Below are 14,696 nucleotides of genomic sequence, written 5' to 3' on the forward strand. Positions count from 1 at the left end.
ACTGCCGGGAAAAAGCACCGAGCGTTCTTATCAAGCGCCGAACAGCTTTGTAACCGGCTTCTATTGATTTCTGCAAATTCGCTGAATTCTGACGTTTCTCCGGAACGAGGGGGTGGTGCACGGCTGCCTCCGCGCCCCCTTTTCCCCCCCTCACTTTCACCCGCCGTAGTTTCTCTTTGTTCAACCTTTTGTTGCAGCTCTGTATTAGGTCGTCATTCGCTGTTGCCTTTTGCATTGGTGCCTATTGTCTGTAAATGGGGGCAGGTGCTGGCCTGCTGGAACACTGCACCCCCCCTTTCCCTCCCATACGGGGGTAAATGAATAAATAAGCTGCAATGACTGTATTAGCATACAGTGGGAGGTCACCTGTCTTTGCTTTGCGGTGTTTTTCTTTTTTTATTGTTGTTGCTGTTTATTCTATTGTTTCGCTCTGCCTCAAGCAGAACCCCCCCACTGGGTGGTATTTGCATAGCCGGTGTGAACTTGTGTGCAGCTCTGCATGTGTGTGTGTGTGTGCGTGTGGGGGGGATTAGGGTGCGAGTATGTTTGTGCGTGCGTGTGGGGGGGATTAGGGTGCGAGTATGTTTGTGCGTGCGTGCGTGTGTGTGTCGGTGAGAGAGAGAGAGAGTGAGACTGATTGTGTGGGGGTTGTAAATTCTGAATGTAACTGCCCATCTGTATCTGCACAACCAACCCCCCCCCCCCCCCCCCCAACCCCCCGTCCTTCTCATCATCCCTCTCTCATCATCATCCCTCTCTCATCATCTCCCTCTCTGTTCTCAAGACACCATCTACGCCCTTACGGGCTTCGTGCATGTGCGCGCGTGCGATGTGGACGCGGGGCCGTGCCGTACGCACATCACAGACGTGACATTTGGGAGCGTGGTTTCTCCCAGCGAGCGGCCCGGCCGGCTAATGAAGCCCTCACTGGCATTTCCACACGAACCGGAGACGCCGGCCCCTTCGGCCCCAGCCAGCGGCGGACTAACGAGGGTCGTGTCGCAGCTCGACCTCGCCGCTTTTTCGCCTGGAAGGAGGCTGCAGGTGACTTCAGCGCAGTGTCTGTGGCAGCTTTGGGGTGGGGGGGTAGGATGATGCTGAGGGGGAGGAGGGCTGGGTACGTGCGCTAGTCAGCAGGTGGCACAGGTGCAGGCTGGTCTCAGGGGAATTGCTAACATTTCTGAAACCAAGCCGTGCGTCTCCTGGGAGATGGGCAAGAGTAGTGATGGGGGGGGGGGGAGTGATGGGGGGGGTAGTGATGGGGGGGTAGTGATGGGGGGGGGGGGAGTGATGGGGGGGTAGTGATGGGGAGGGGGGGGGGGAGTGATGGGGGGGGTAGTGATGGGGGGGGGGGGGGGGAGTGATGGGGGGGTAGTGATGGGGGGGGGGGAGTGATGGGGGGGTAGTGATGGGGGGGGGGGGAGTGATGGGGGGGTAGTGATGGGGGGGGGGGAGTGATGGGGGGGTAGTGATGGGGAGGGGGGGGGGAGTGATGGGGGGGTAGTGATGGGGGGGGGGGAGTGATGGGGGGGTAGTGATGGGGGGGGGGGAGTGATGGGGGGGGTAGTGATGGGGGGGGGGGGGAGTGATGGGGGGGTAGTGATGGGGGGGGGGGGAGTGATGGGGGGGTAGTGATGGGGAGGGCAAGAGGAATCATCCACGCCGGAGCCCTGCAGAGAGCTGATAACTGAAGCTTTGGATGGGTGCCAGTGTGCACATGCAGCACTGTGCTCTGCAGAGGGGGGGGGGGGGGGGAGTCGCAATGGGGGGGCAGACAGAGAGAGAAAGAGTTAGAATGGGTAGAGAGAAGACACAGAGAGAGAGAGAGAGAGAGAGAGAGAGAGAGAGAGAGAGAGAGAGAGAGAGGGGAGGGGGGAGGCTGCATATGAATCTTTGACTAGGCATCCGCTGTGAATTTTACTGAGATGATGAATGATGTCACCCCATATGAGTGTGGTTGCTTGATAACCCACCGGCGTTGCATTAATGTTAAGAGGAGCCCTGGCTGAGTCCCACCTGAAGTCGCTTAGAGCAGCAGATTTTATCTCTTCGCTTTACCATTTATTGGCATGTAGTCTGTATGACACCGTCGTACCACAACTGAAATACATCTCCATTGATCTCAGATCCAGCACCCGTGTAAATGTCTTTGAAGCTGGAAAACTTGAACGCTCACAGTTACATTTCTTTAGTTTTTGCCGAAAGTAGCTTATGCCTAAAATGAAAATAAATTTTAAAAGAAAGGAAAATAATAAATAAAGCCACAAAGATGATGCAAAATTGATTTCAAGAAATCTGTAATTGCTTTAGAGACCTGCGGTGTGACCTGTCACTGCTCCTGTTAACTATGCGCGGGATCACTGCGGTGGCACGGTTTCGGAAAACCAGCGATAAATTACAAAGCCATCACATTCCGGGAGCCAATTTTCAACAACTGCTGTAAGTTCCTAAGTCTGTGCTAGCTCAGCAAAAAAAAAGAAAGAAAAGAAAAAGCCTGGAGGACTGCAGGACGCGTCTCCTGCGCAGTGTCTCCTGCTTTCTCTGCTCTGTCTCGTCTTCCGTCCGGTCCTGCGCTGAGGTCAGCAGTCCCGCCGATCAAGCGGGGCGTTAAGGGCTCCTGGCAGGTGCCGTGTGATGTGGCCAGTCAGCTGCTGTCAGCCACGGGCCCGCGGTTCCCCCGCACACGGAGCACCGGGCCTGGAAACCACCCGCCGCATTCGCCCCTCCCCCCCACACGCCCCGCAACCCCCCGCACCCCCCCCGCACCCAAACACGTGACGCTTGGATGCCTCCGTCAGCCGTGCGGCTGGCGTTGTTAATGATGTTGACGCGTGGAAACCTGAGTGATTTGAGATGATGTTTATTTATTCAACACTCTGGTCTGACTAATGGGGGGGAAAGGGGCGGAGTTTGATGAAGGCGCCTGATCGCTGAGGCAGAGGAGGTGCAGAGTGGAGCTTGAACACAAATGAAATGCCTGTTTGATTTAATGTAGAATTTGCTTACTGAAGTGTGTGTGTGTGTGTGCATGGGTATGTCACTTTGTTTTGATCTTTTTATGAGAATTGAATACGTTATATCTCCAAAAAATGTATGCATGATTGTGGATGCTGAGGGTAAGGTTTGGAAAAGACATTTGGAAGGCAAAAACCGTATTTATGTATAAATAGATTAACCCCACCCAAAGCTATTATTTATATATGCGTGTGTGTGTGTGTGTGTGTGTGTGTGTGTGTGTGTGTGTGTGTGTGTGTGTGTGTGTGTGTGTGTGTGTGTGTGTGTGTGTGTTGTGCATCAAACAGCTGTTCTGCAGGTGGGTAAAGGGAGGAGAAGGGTACCGAGAGAGGAGCGTGAACACATTCAGAGCGGGCCAGTCGCAAAGTGCCTGATGAATTGATGCTGGAGCTAATTGCTTTTCCCCCACCCTGCCATGGTGCTGTTATCATCTGCTCCTCCCTGTTAAATCATTAACACGTTGCACCCCCTCCTTTGGTCGGCCGGGCAGGCCGCCCTCTATCGAGGAAGAGCTCTGCTCTTGAGAAGGTGCGAAGCAACAAAAGGACTGGCCTCCAGTCTCTGGATACGTCCCGGGTGGGGGGGCGGGGCTTGGGTGGGGGGGCCGGAGCTCGGGTTGGAGGGGGGCAGGGCCGGTCAGCATCACGGCGCCATCCTGTGCCGTCCGGACGGACTCCCCGCCTATCCCACTACCTCACCAGTCGCTTGGTAATGCTGCTGTAATGGTGCCATTTCCCTGCTTTATTGCCTTGGGTGGTTGCATTAACCTCCCACACTGCATTTTACTGGCTCGCAGGTGAAGCTACTGAGCTGCTGCTTGGAGATCTTTGTTTTCATCAGCTTAACATCTGTATAATGGATGTAATTAATAAGCCAGACACATCTTTTACCCACTGGACAGGTCTATAAAAGGTCTATAAAAATACTATAAAAATGTGGTTTTCAGCTAATAACTGTATTTCTTATAATTGTTTTAACATATATAGTGCTTTATATTAACATATTTATATAGTATAAGATCAGCATGTCAAATGCAATGTAAAAGTCCTGTGCCACAGAAGGGGCATATATGAACATAAATTTCACGTAATCATGTTAAAAACTGTATTTTCTGACAACCAGCACATATAATCTCATGACCATACATGACTTTTACAGACCTTTTGCATATGGGCTTACCTCATCACAGGTCACGCTTGGCTTGAGCGTGACTTAACCCAGGACCGGGAGATTAATTTTTTTTCAGTGGTTTTTTTGATGCATGTTACAGTAGGTTATGCTGGCGCTATTTGCTCTCTCTGCGGAGGCCTTATCAGCTCGGCCCGATCCTGGTACCCCATGCGGTTCGCTCATCTGCAGATTCATCGCACATCAGATGGACGGACCCGGCGCCGTTACCGTATGAGCTAGGTGCGGAGGCCGCGTCTCCCCCCGCGGCGCGGCTCCCTGCCGTCAGCCTCGCGCGCAACGCTTGTGCAAAGTCATCCGGCCGAACGCAAACGCTCGTCGGTATGACCACCTAGCGTTTCTTGGTTTGGTCTCCATTTCACACCGGTATTTTGTTGGAACGTCAAAGTATTCAAGATGCCTCCCGATGGAGAGAAATGGTTATTATCAGATTGGTCAGTTGCTACAGCAACAGATGGCAGTCTGATTTACACGTGGGACACTGCAGTTAATTACCTTGCCTCTTTCCACTGAACATGGACTTACACCATGTTTCAGGACAAGGTTTGCGCAGTGTGTGCAACCTCACTCAGTTCAGATAATTTATTAAAATATCAATTCCCCCATCAGGCCTGATTGATTAGGAAGTCTGAAGTAGATTGTTTGATTTAGTCAACACAAAGTATGCTTAGTCTTTTTGTCTTTTTCACAGTGGCTCTGTTTGTGCTCAAAAGGTTCTGTCATGGTTGGTACAGAACAACTGTCACCTTTATCAGATACAATGGCATGTTGGACTTCTTTCTATTGACCCAGTTGCTTTGAAATATTCCTAGTAACTGATGGAATGACTTGTGATGCTTTAGCTTTCCTGTTTGTCTTTGTGACAGAATATATATCTGAATGTCTTAATATTTTAATATTTATTGCAGTTATTTGGTGAGAATGTATGTGTATATGTGTAACTGGTTAAATGATATAATCCTGTGCATTTATTTAAGCAATATCATATCATATTTCATTTTTAAACTGAGAGGCAAAGTCTACTGTTCCTGAATTTTTTACATGCAGATCTCAAATTTTCCCCTTTCTGTCTATTTCTGAGGCATCAGAGCACCACATGGAAGTAAATGAGTCTACACATAACCATTACTTAACCTCTATGAGCATTTAAACATCAACCTTTACTTAACCACTATAAACGTTTAAACATTTACTTAACCTCTATGAGCATTTAAACATAAACCTTTACTTAACCACTATAAACGTTTAAACATTTACTTAACCTCTATGAGCATTTAAACATCAACCTTTACTTAACCACTATAAACGTTTAAACATTTACTTAACCTCTATGAGCATTTAAACATCAACCTTTACTTAACCACTATAAACGTTTAAACATTTACTTAACCTCTATGAGCATTTAAACATAAACCTTTACTTAACCACTATAAACGTTTAAACATTCACTTAACCACAATAAATGTTTATGTTTAAACATTTACTTAACCACCATAAACACTGAAACATAAACCTGTACTTAACCACCATAAACATTTAAACATATCCATTTACTTAACCACAATAAACATTTATGTTTAAACATTTACTTAATCACAATAAACGTTTAAACATAAACATGTACTTAACCACTGTAAACACTGAAACATAAACCTGTACTTAACCACCATAAACATTTAAACATAAACTTTTACTTAATCACTAAACATTTACTTAACCACAGTAAACATTTAAACAAAAACATTAATGTTACCATAATAAATGTTCCAATATAAACATTTATTTAACCACTATAAACTATTAAACATGCACATTTACATAACCACAATAAATGGAGCATTTGAAACCTGTCATATTTATTGTTTGGCTTGTTTAGGTTGGTATACTCACTCGTAACTCACTCTCCCAGGCTGAGGTAGCCACATCATGCTTTGGTGTATTTGAGAAATGAGGGAGCCGTGGATGAAGTTACCTGCGTAACCTCTTCTCTTGGTCCCGGGAGTCACCCTTGACCTTCCTGCCTTGCCAGGTTGAACGAGGCCAGCTCAGGAGAGGAGAGGTTGGTGGAGATTTATAGCTGCACCCGCATGGTTGCCTGTGACAGCTGGATCGATTTATGTGGACACGTGGGCACTGTGTTGATGATTGCACAGGGCACCTGGACAGACAGCGAAGGTGAATGACGCGGTACTCGTCTATGTGACCTTAGCATAGGTCCCACCCCTAATGACAGAGATTATAATGGTAATAACGGGAAAACTGTAATAAAACTTCTAGGCAAAGAGAGATTTCCATTGGGAAAATAAATTATTGGTCAAATAGATTGAAGACGAAGCTACTTTTGTAAAAAAAAAAAACAAAAATCTTGAGCTATTAAAGAAGCTTCACATGCCTCACTGATTCCACTGTAATATTGCCAAACACAAACTTCAAAGCAGAAGCTGGTGAACTTAATTTAATCAAAGGTGTTTTGAGAGCTTGCTGTTAAAAACTGGACATGGCAGGGTAAGGTACAGTCACAGCAGGTTAAGAGCAGCCGCAGGAAGACATGGGTAATGTGGGTCTTTTGTACCTAAATGGCAAACACTTATGAGGAGGTAGCAAGCTGGTCGTGTGTGGCAGGATCAATCACGGAGCGACAAAACAGTGCCAGACTGTTTATCTATCGATTTCCAGGCACCATTTGGAGACTCTTTAACCCCTCTGGCCCCTGCTCATGCAAAGGATCAGGGAAGCTCACCGTTGTTAAATGGCATAGGTGCACAGATAGATGATCTCATGATTACTTTTTGAGAAGGCACATGGCAGAGTTGACGTGTGTGGGTGCAGTCGTGTCGGGTGGGTGTGCTTACACGTCATCTGTAGGATGAGAATTCTCCAGGTTGAGGGTTCAGATCAGGTTGGGAGGCTCTCTCTCCTCCCTTTAATGTTTACCTTTTGAATATTTTCTGGATAAGTATAGGAAGACATATGCTGCATTCACACTGCGGGCAGAAGTGGCTCAAATTCATTGGCCACATCTGATTTCTTGCTTGTTCACAATATCTTGTAAATGTGGAATATACTATTCACACTGTCATCCAAATGACAAATCGGTATGACATATGGAGAGAAAGATCAGATTTGGATCCCTTTTACTTAAAAGTATAAAGGAAAAGAACTATAGGTACAGGAAATGAATAATTCAGTCACAGTACCTTTTCTTGAAGAACTCTCTGGAAGGAGATTTTATAGAGATGGCTGAATCTGACTGGAACAATATACCTGAGCTTCCATCTGACCCCAGCAAATGACCCATCTGTGCATTGTGGTTTGTGGTTTATTGGAGTTGGTGATCTATCTAACAAGGAAGAAAAGAGTTATAATTGAATGAGCTCCAGTATACATATAAATGCTCACTTACTCTAGACCAAGTTTACAATAATCAATTTTTACAGGTTAAATGCTATAAAAAGAGAATGCCTAATTAAGTTACCCACTCAATGAAAAAAATCACCTTAAAGCGTTTCATATTCCTTTTACATTTTTTGTCCATTAATTTGATTTCATGACAACCTTCGTTTCTGACACTGATCTTTAACTCTTGTAATTTATGCACCGTGTGTTGAACCTCAGAGCCTTGTACCTGCGTCACCAGTGTATACCGAGTCCTTGTCGTCACGTGGCGGTTTGTGAAAGTGGCCCGCAGGCACGAGTGTAGGAATATTAGCAGGCGGTGCCGTTGCGTAGCAGAGATGAACGCCTCACCTCATGAGCGCGCTCCGGTCTGTTACCCAGGGGCCACTGCTTCTCGTCTCCCTCTGCATCCAGCGCCGATCCCTCATATGGCAAACATGCTAATCGTACCCTGAAAATGGCTTTCCTGATATATTTTGGAGGAAAATGCAGCCCTTCAGTCATAAATATTCAAGGCATGATTTGCTCATTTGGCCTTGGTGAGGATTCTGTTTTATTTCTTCACTCAACACCCCCAGCCCTTCCTGTACTCTTATTGAAGGTGTAAGAGAGCAGAATTATGAGACCAAACACAACAAACGGTATGGGTCAAGGAGCCTGGGCATGTTTGTTGAGGAAAGATGCAGTTATCTACTGGGCCCAGGAGCGAGGCTGGATCCAGCCGGGCCGGAGTGAGGAAACGTTCTGCTTGTACACACCCAGGACTGAAATCGGAGGCTGAGATCGGTTGGATGTCTACAGTTTCTGGTTTACCGGGTTGTGTTGTCAGGGCGCGGCAGTAGCAGGGAGGACACTGAAGTCTCACGCGTGGTGCAGATTCCACGTGCGATAACTCGTAATCTTCGAACATCTGGAGCTGGGGGAGAGGCCGGTTAAAAATTGAGGTTCAATTGATAATCTCATAACGGGTTTAAAGGAGCACTGGAAATAAATACTATTGCATCACTTCGTCATCACTTATCCGGCTAGTCCATCAATATAGCATCCATGTGCAAGATATCGCTCTGACACTTGAAAAATCCATATCTGGAAGAGAACAACCAGCCACTTCCCCATTCTCCACTCTGTTACCATGGTCTCAGTAATGCAGTCATTTGTTGCTCTGTCACTATAAGCCCCCTGGCACACCTGATTGTGTCTGATTTTTAGACACAGCTGTTAACGTGCCGCACAGATGAATTGGGCTTTCGCCACGGGAGACGAGCGGTGCTTAATCTCCACTGATTGCATGTACACCGTGGCCGATATCTCTGGAGGTATTAGCGAAGCTGCAGGATCGCTCTCCGTGTCCCCGCCCCCACCCCCCAGGTCTTCAGCATCGTGTTAAGGTCCACCGGTATAACCCCCCCAAACCTCGCCATACTCCAGTGTCTGCTGCAACCCGTGTTGGAGCTAATTAGCTACAAAGCTGCAGTGACTCCCAGGAGCATTGCGGGTGTAGTGCAGGATTCGTCTCTACTGGAGGAGCAGAATCCAAACACTCCTCCCTCTCCGTTTCCCATGGTGCCTCTGCTGCAGTGCCTTTGGTTGGGACGGGGCTGTCTGTGGGGAAACTCACAGTGCCGGATGGGGGAACAGGATGAATGGGTCTGGAAGGGAAAGATCAAGGATGAACTTGTTTCAAGTCTGCCAGCACGTGTGTGTGTGTGTGTGTGTGTGTGTGTGTGTGTGTGTGTGTGTGTGTGTGTGTGTGTGTGTGTGTGTGTGTGTGTGTGTGTGTGTGTGTGTGTGTGTGCGCGTGCGTGCACACACCTGGCAGACAGCAGGCGATGTTGGTATTCTGAGCAGGAGGGCTTTGACAAACTAACAAACTTGAAAGTCTAAATATACATGTATGTGAATGCAAGGTGCAAATACCCAGGTCATAGGTTTGATTTCAGTTTTCCACAAAACATGTACGTATGTCTCTCTGGACAAGGGTGTCTGCTAAATGCTGAAAATGTAAATGAAACACACACACCATACTGCCACCATACTGCCAATTAGAGTCAGACATGCACACAAACCAATACATAAGGAGAGTTACACATGCAAACACGATGTGCAGACAGTTACAAGAGTCACACTCCCACACCCATTGTACAGACAATTACAGGAGACACGTGCACATATTGTCAAGGCAATTACAAAACTTTGTGTCGTCTGTGCAGTTAAAATGCCAACAGGGGCATTAGTGGATTTGATTAAAGAAGCGCCCCTCCTGAATCCAGACCCGTCCTCCCAGGACCCGTCCTCACCCAGCTGGCTTTCTGTCAGCTCGTCTGCTTCATTCCCTCCTCTGTATTCTGTGACCGTCTCTACAAGTGCCGTTTTATTGCCCATATCACCTCACCATCTGTAGGCAGCAGTCGCACGATAATTGAGCATAATGTTGGTAAATCCATTAAGCAGGAAAGGCGATGAGAGCTGTTTACATAGTGTACATAGTGTGTGTGTATGTTTGTGTGTGTGTGTGTGTATATATATATATATATATATATATACACACACACACACACATATATATAGATTCTTATTAATCATTAATGCTGAACAAGAACAAAGGGGTGTAAAATTTCTACCAATGTACACACACACACACAAGCATCAAGCATGTGCGCACACACAGACACACGTACACACACTCTCAATATCTGGAATCATCACTTAATTGTTCATTTTTCCTGGTTAAATCCAGCAGAGAAACTGAGTATCTTCCGAACTGCAACCCATGCGTGTCATCAGTAGAAATCAAATTACTAGCAGAAGTGCTTCTGTCTGTGGCCCCCAGCCATTTGACCTTGCAGTTTTATGGTGAACTCGGGCTTTGGGGAGGATGAAACCTTCCTCTGGGGGGGAAACGAATCACTCAATAATCACTTCTGTGGGCTTGAATAATGCTGGAGCGCTGGTGATAATTACTAAACATGAAGAGGAGGCGAGAAAGGGCACCGAGGTGAAACTCCTCTCCCTCATAATCAGACAGAAGCAAAGAGCTGACTCGCTGGAGTTTGTCCACATTAGGTGACGTATATCTTTGTGTGTGTGTGTGTGTGTGTGTGTGTGTGGAGTTTGTCCACATTAGGTGACGTATATATTTGTGTGTGTGTGTGTGTGTGAGTGTGAAGACCATGAGTGCTTGATGCAATTCTAAAAACATGCCCAAGCCCCTCACATACACACAAACTTTCTCTCTCTCTCTCTCTCTCTCTCTCTCTGCACGAAAGTGCATCATTTCTGCTTATTGTGTCCTGTGTTACTCTTTGGTAGGCGTCGGTAAAAGGTCATGTCATTCTAAGTGCTCATTTTGGCGCAGTGCAGATAGCCCCAGCACAGGACAGGGGCCTCCAGGAGCCACCGGCCCCTTCCCAGGCACCTTGGAGCCCATTCAGCTCAAGCCATTCACCACTGCTAAGAGATTTACCCTTTTTTCACTTGTAGACCAGGAAATTAAATTTTTTGTAGATAAAGTGTGAAAATAGCTCCCCAAGCATTTAAAAACTCCACTTCTGATCGACCTTGTAGGGGGAGATATGGGGATTGGCCCTCCTTTTCTTGCGTAACTGCATAGAGGGGAATTCAAAATGCCAGCAGTACAGAGAAGCATGACGTGAAACCCGGCACAACAGCAAGCCTTGCAGGGAAGTGTGTGAAGGCTCTCTGAGCGCTCTGGCCTTCTCCCTGGATAGTTTTCCAAAGACTCTGGTGCTCAACGCCACCCACATAAGGCACAAAAAGTAAAGGGAGGGACACGTATGGAGAGGAAGTTGCCATGAATCCGAAGTGTGCGATATGGCAGCAAGCCAGACGGAGATTAAAGAGGGAAAAGATTCATTATTTATTTAGCCTTTTTTTTTTGCACTGTCACAGAGGTCTGGGTGACAGACCTTTGAAGAACCAGAGCTTTGATGGTAATAAAATTACATTCTCTCTCTCTTTCTCTCCCTCTCCTCCCACCTCGCTTCCACTCTCTCTCTTTCTCCCTCTTTTCTAGCTCCTTTAATCTTTCTCCCTCTATCTCTCTCTCTCCCTCCCTCTCACTTTATTTCTCAGAATGCCTAGATGCTGCCTAGGTGCTTTTGAGTGAGTGAGTGTTTGTGTGTGTGTTTGTGAGTGATTGAGTGTTTGTGAGTGAGTGTTTGTGTGAGAGTGTTTGTGTGTGAGTGAGTGTGAGATTGAGTGAGTGAGTGTTTATGTGTGTGAGAGAAAGAGAGATAGAGAGGGTACAAGAATGGAGTAAAGAATGGAGAAAACAAGGGCACTTGGTGCCTGTTCTTAGTGTGCATGGGACCCACTGACAAGCACTTTCTGATCTGGATCTCTGGCCCCTTATGCTGGAAGCCGATTGGATTCTGGAGTGAAGGGGCCACTGCCCTAAAGGAGCCTCTCCCTCCTTCTCCACAGAAATTGGCTACGGCAGCTGTTGTCATCTCCTGTCTATTCATTCCACCTTCTTTTTTCCCTTTCGTTGGTCATGAAAGACTAAAATCAGAAACCACATGATTTCTTACCATTCCAATTTAAATAAATAGCTGTAAGGCAGGCCCTTTATATGACAGATGCTGACTTTTACAATAAGCCCGACTAGTCATTAGACGAGAGACGAAGGCTAGAAGCTTCCTTCCATGCTGTTTCCACTGGGTGATTCTGAGCAGGTGTACTATAATAAGATTGATACAGTATCATGCCCTGTACAGGCACTTTCATTAGTACAGGATTATCCTGATTAACTACACCCACATTCTTACTGATAATGAAGTCCAATTATGTCTGGTGTGCATTTTGCCATCGGAACAGCTGATGATAGATATTACAAAAAACAGTCTGAGCTTCTTAACGTGACACAAGCAGATGACATCATCGTATTCACACTGACGGGCCTTTATGCCACGAATGAGCTCATACCCCAGTGATCCTCCCCCCGAGCATTATGGTCACCAACAGCTTCTAGAGGTTAGAAGGTGTTGGCTTAGAGTTAAAAAGGGGGGAAACATTGCTTAATCATGTTTCCATGCCTGTGTTCATACAACCGAGGCTAGCTTGATCCCTCATTAATGGATGTTCCCAGTCAGCTTAGCTATGCTTTAAAATACACGGTTTGGGGTTCCGGTTCTGAGTGCAGACCCCACTGCATGCGGTTGGCCGTGTCCTTGTGATCTTTGCTTACTCCTCCCCTGGTAGGCACTGATTAATGCGCTAACCTCTTAATGAAAGTGCTGCAGCACTAATTAGACACGACTGGACGGGATAATATCATTGAACTGCGTCTCCGCCACGGCTGCTGACAAAACACGGCGGAATGCGGTGACGCTAGACGCTAGCCTCCTCATCACGGCCTCGCCGCGGGACACCGCCATGCGCTCTGTGTTCGCAAATCACACGCGATGTCTTGCAATAATGAGAGCAAGACGTAAATATTTGCTCACATGTATGTGTCCGCTGTTCATGTGTTTCTACCCCTGTAACCTCCCTGGTGCAAGAAGTAGAGCTAGGAGCGAATAACTTCAAGGTCACACGTTTTATTCCCAGGGAACACATACACTGTCATACTGATAAATATGTAATTCACTCTGGATAAGAGCGTCTGCCAAAAGCTGTATATGTAAATGTGTCTCGTGCTGTTACGCATTTATCTCTCTTTCTTCCTGCAGGTCGAGAGGGAAATAGCCATTTTGAAGCTCATAGAACATCCTCATGTATTAAAGTTGCATGATGTCTATGAAAATAAGAAATATTTGTAAGTACACTCATCTTTCACGCGTGTCTTCGTGTCACATGTTGGGACAGAGGAGGGGACATTTCCTTCCTGCCTCCACTACCTGAGCCCGCAGCTCTTGTCCATAATTGATAAAAACACAACCGTGGAAGCGACAAGAAATTAGTTTGCTTAATATTTGGGTGACATAGATAGATGCTCCCTGCTGTCGTAAAGCGTTTGGTTCTGAATGTTTTTTACATTCACAAATCAAGTATGAATACATTCCTAATTTAAATGTCTGTGACAGGTAATCGCATGAGAAGATCCTTTAATCGCCTAATAAATCAGAGAATCGCTGTGTCTGTAGGCTGTTTGTATGAGTGTATGTGCCTGTGTGTGTGTGTCTCTCAGTTTGTGTTTATGTGCTTCTGTGTTTGAGAGTTTATTTTAGTATGCGAAACTTGCAAATGTAAGCCTACGACACACACACACACACACACAAATACACACACACACACACACCACAAACGTGTTGGTTGTCAGCTCTGAGAAATGTTCAGGTCTCACTGATCTTCATAGGTTTTCATTGCTCACCCACATCAAGAACCCTTGTGTAAGACTGTTTCATCAAGCACCCTTGTGTAAGACTTAAGTAAGGAAACACTCAGGGACACATTCTGAAACAGTTAAAAGGCTGAAGATGAAAACTTGAAGGCACTGATAACATCTGGTGAGTTGAAGTTTATTTTATGCCTGCAAGTCAAACACTCTGCGTTCCTTCCTTGGCAGATATTTGGTTCTAGAGCACGTGTCAGGGGGGGAACTCTTTGACTACCTGGTAAAGAAGGGCAGGTTAACACCTAAAGAAGCCAGGAAGTTCTTCAGACAAATTATCTCCGCACTGGACTTCTGCCACAGTCACTCAATATGGTACGTTATTCTCATCTCCAACAACTCCAATGTTGTTATTTCAATATGTAGGGTCCAAATGACAATTTCACATTTTCTTTACCTTTTTAGTGAAGGTAAAATGATTTAAAGAACCCTTCTTAAATGTTTTTATAACCTGTTTAGCTTTAGTTCGGTTCCCAGTCTTGAGAAAGTTTAAATATCAATATTTCCTTTGCCTGTTTTCATTTCATGCATCATATCTGACATGTTTATTAGTGTGCTTATGGTAACATCTGATATCTATTATGGGGGCCACCTGAAGTGAAGCATTACTCAGTCATTATAACGCATTGTTGCAAATAACAAATATCAGACCGGCAAGACATCATTACGTCGCCCGCACTGGCAGGTCTGGGACAGATAGGCCCCCCTCGGTGTGACACATGAAGGTGGAGTTTCCATCACCCAG

General features: G+C 46.2%; 1 protein-coding gene across 8 annotated transcripts in view; it reads left to right on the plus strand.

Annotated features, from left to right (window-relative positions):
- Positions 1–14,696, plus strand: part of brsk2b (BR serine/threonine kinase 2b) — a 102,937-nt gene that overhangs the window by 59,130 nt on the left and 29,111 nt on the right. For all 8 annotated transcript variants that reach the window (XM_076997635.1, XM_076997644.1, XM_076997652.1 and 5 more), the window contains exons 3-4: positions 13,290–13,375; positions 14,126–14,266. In XM_076997635.1, the coding sequence (XP_076853750.1) occupies positions 13,290–13,375; positions 14,126–14,266 (227 nt within the window). The remainder of the gene's footprint in view (positions 1–13,289; positions 13,376–14,125; positions 14,267–14,696) is intronic.

This window comes from Brachyhypopomus gauderio, chromosome 1 (assembly GCF_052324685.1).
Source record: "Brachyhypopomus gauderio isolate BG-103 chromosome 1, BGAUD_0.2, whole genome shotgun sequence".
NCBI lineage: Eukaryota > Metazoa > Chordata > Actinopteri > Gymnotiformes > Hypopomidae > Brachyhypopomus > Brachyhypopomus gauderio.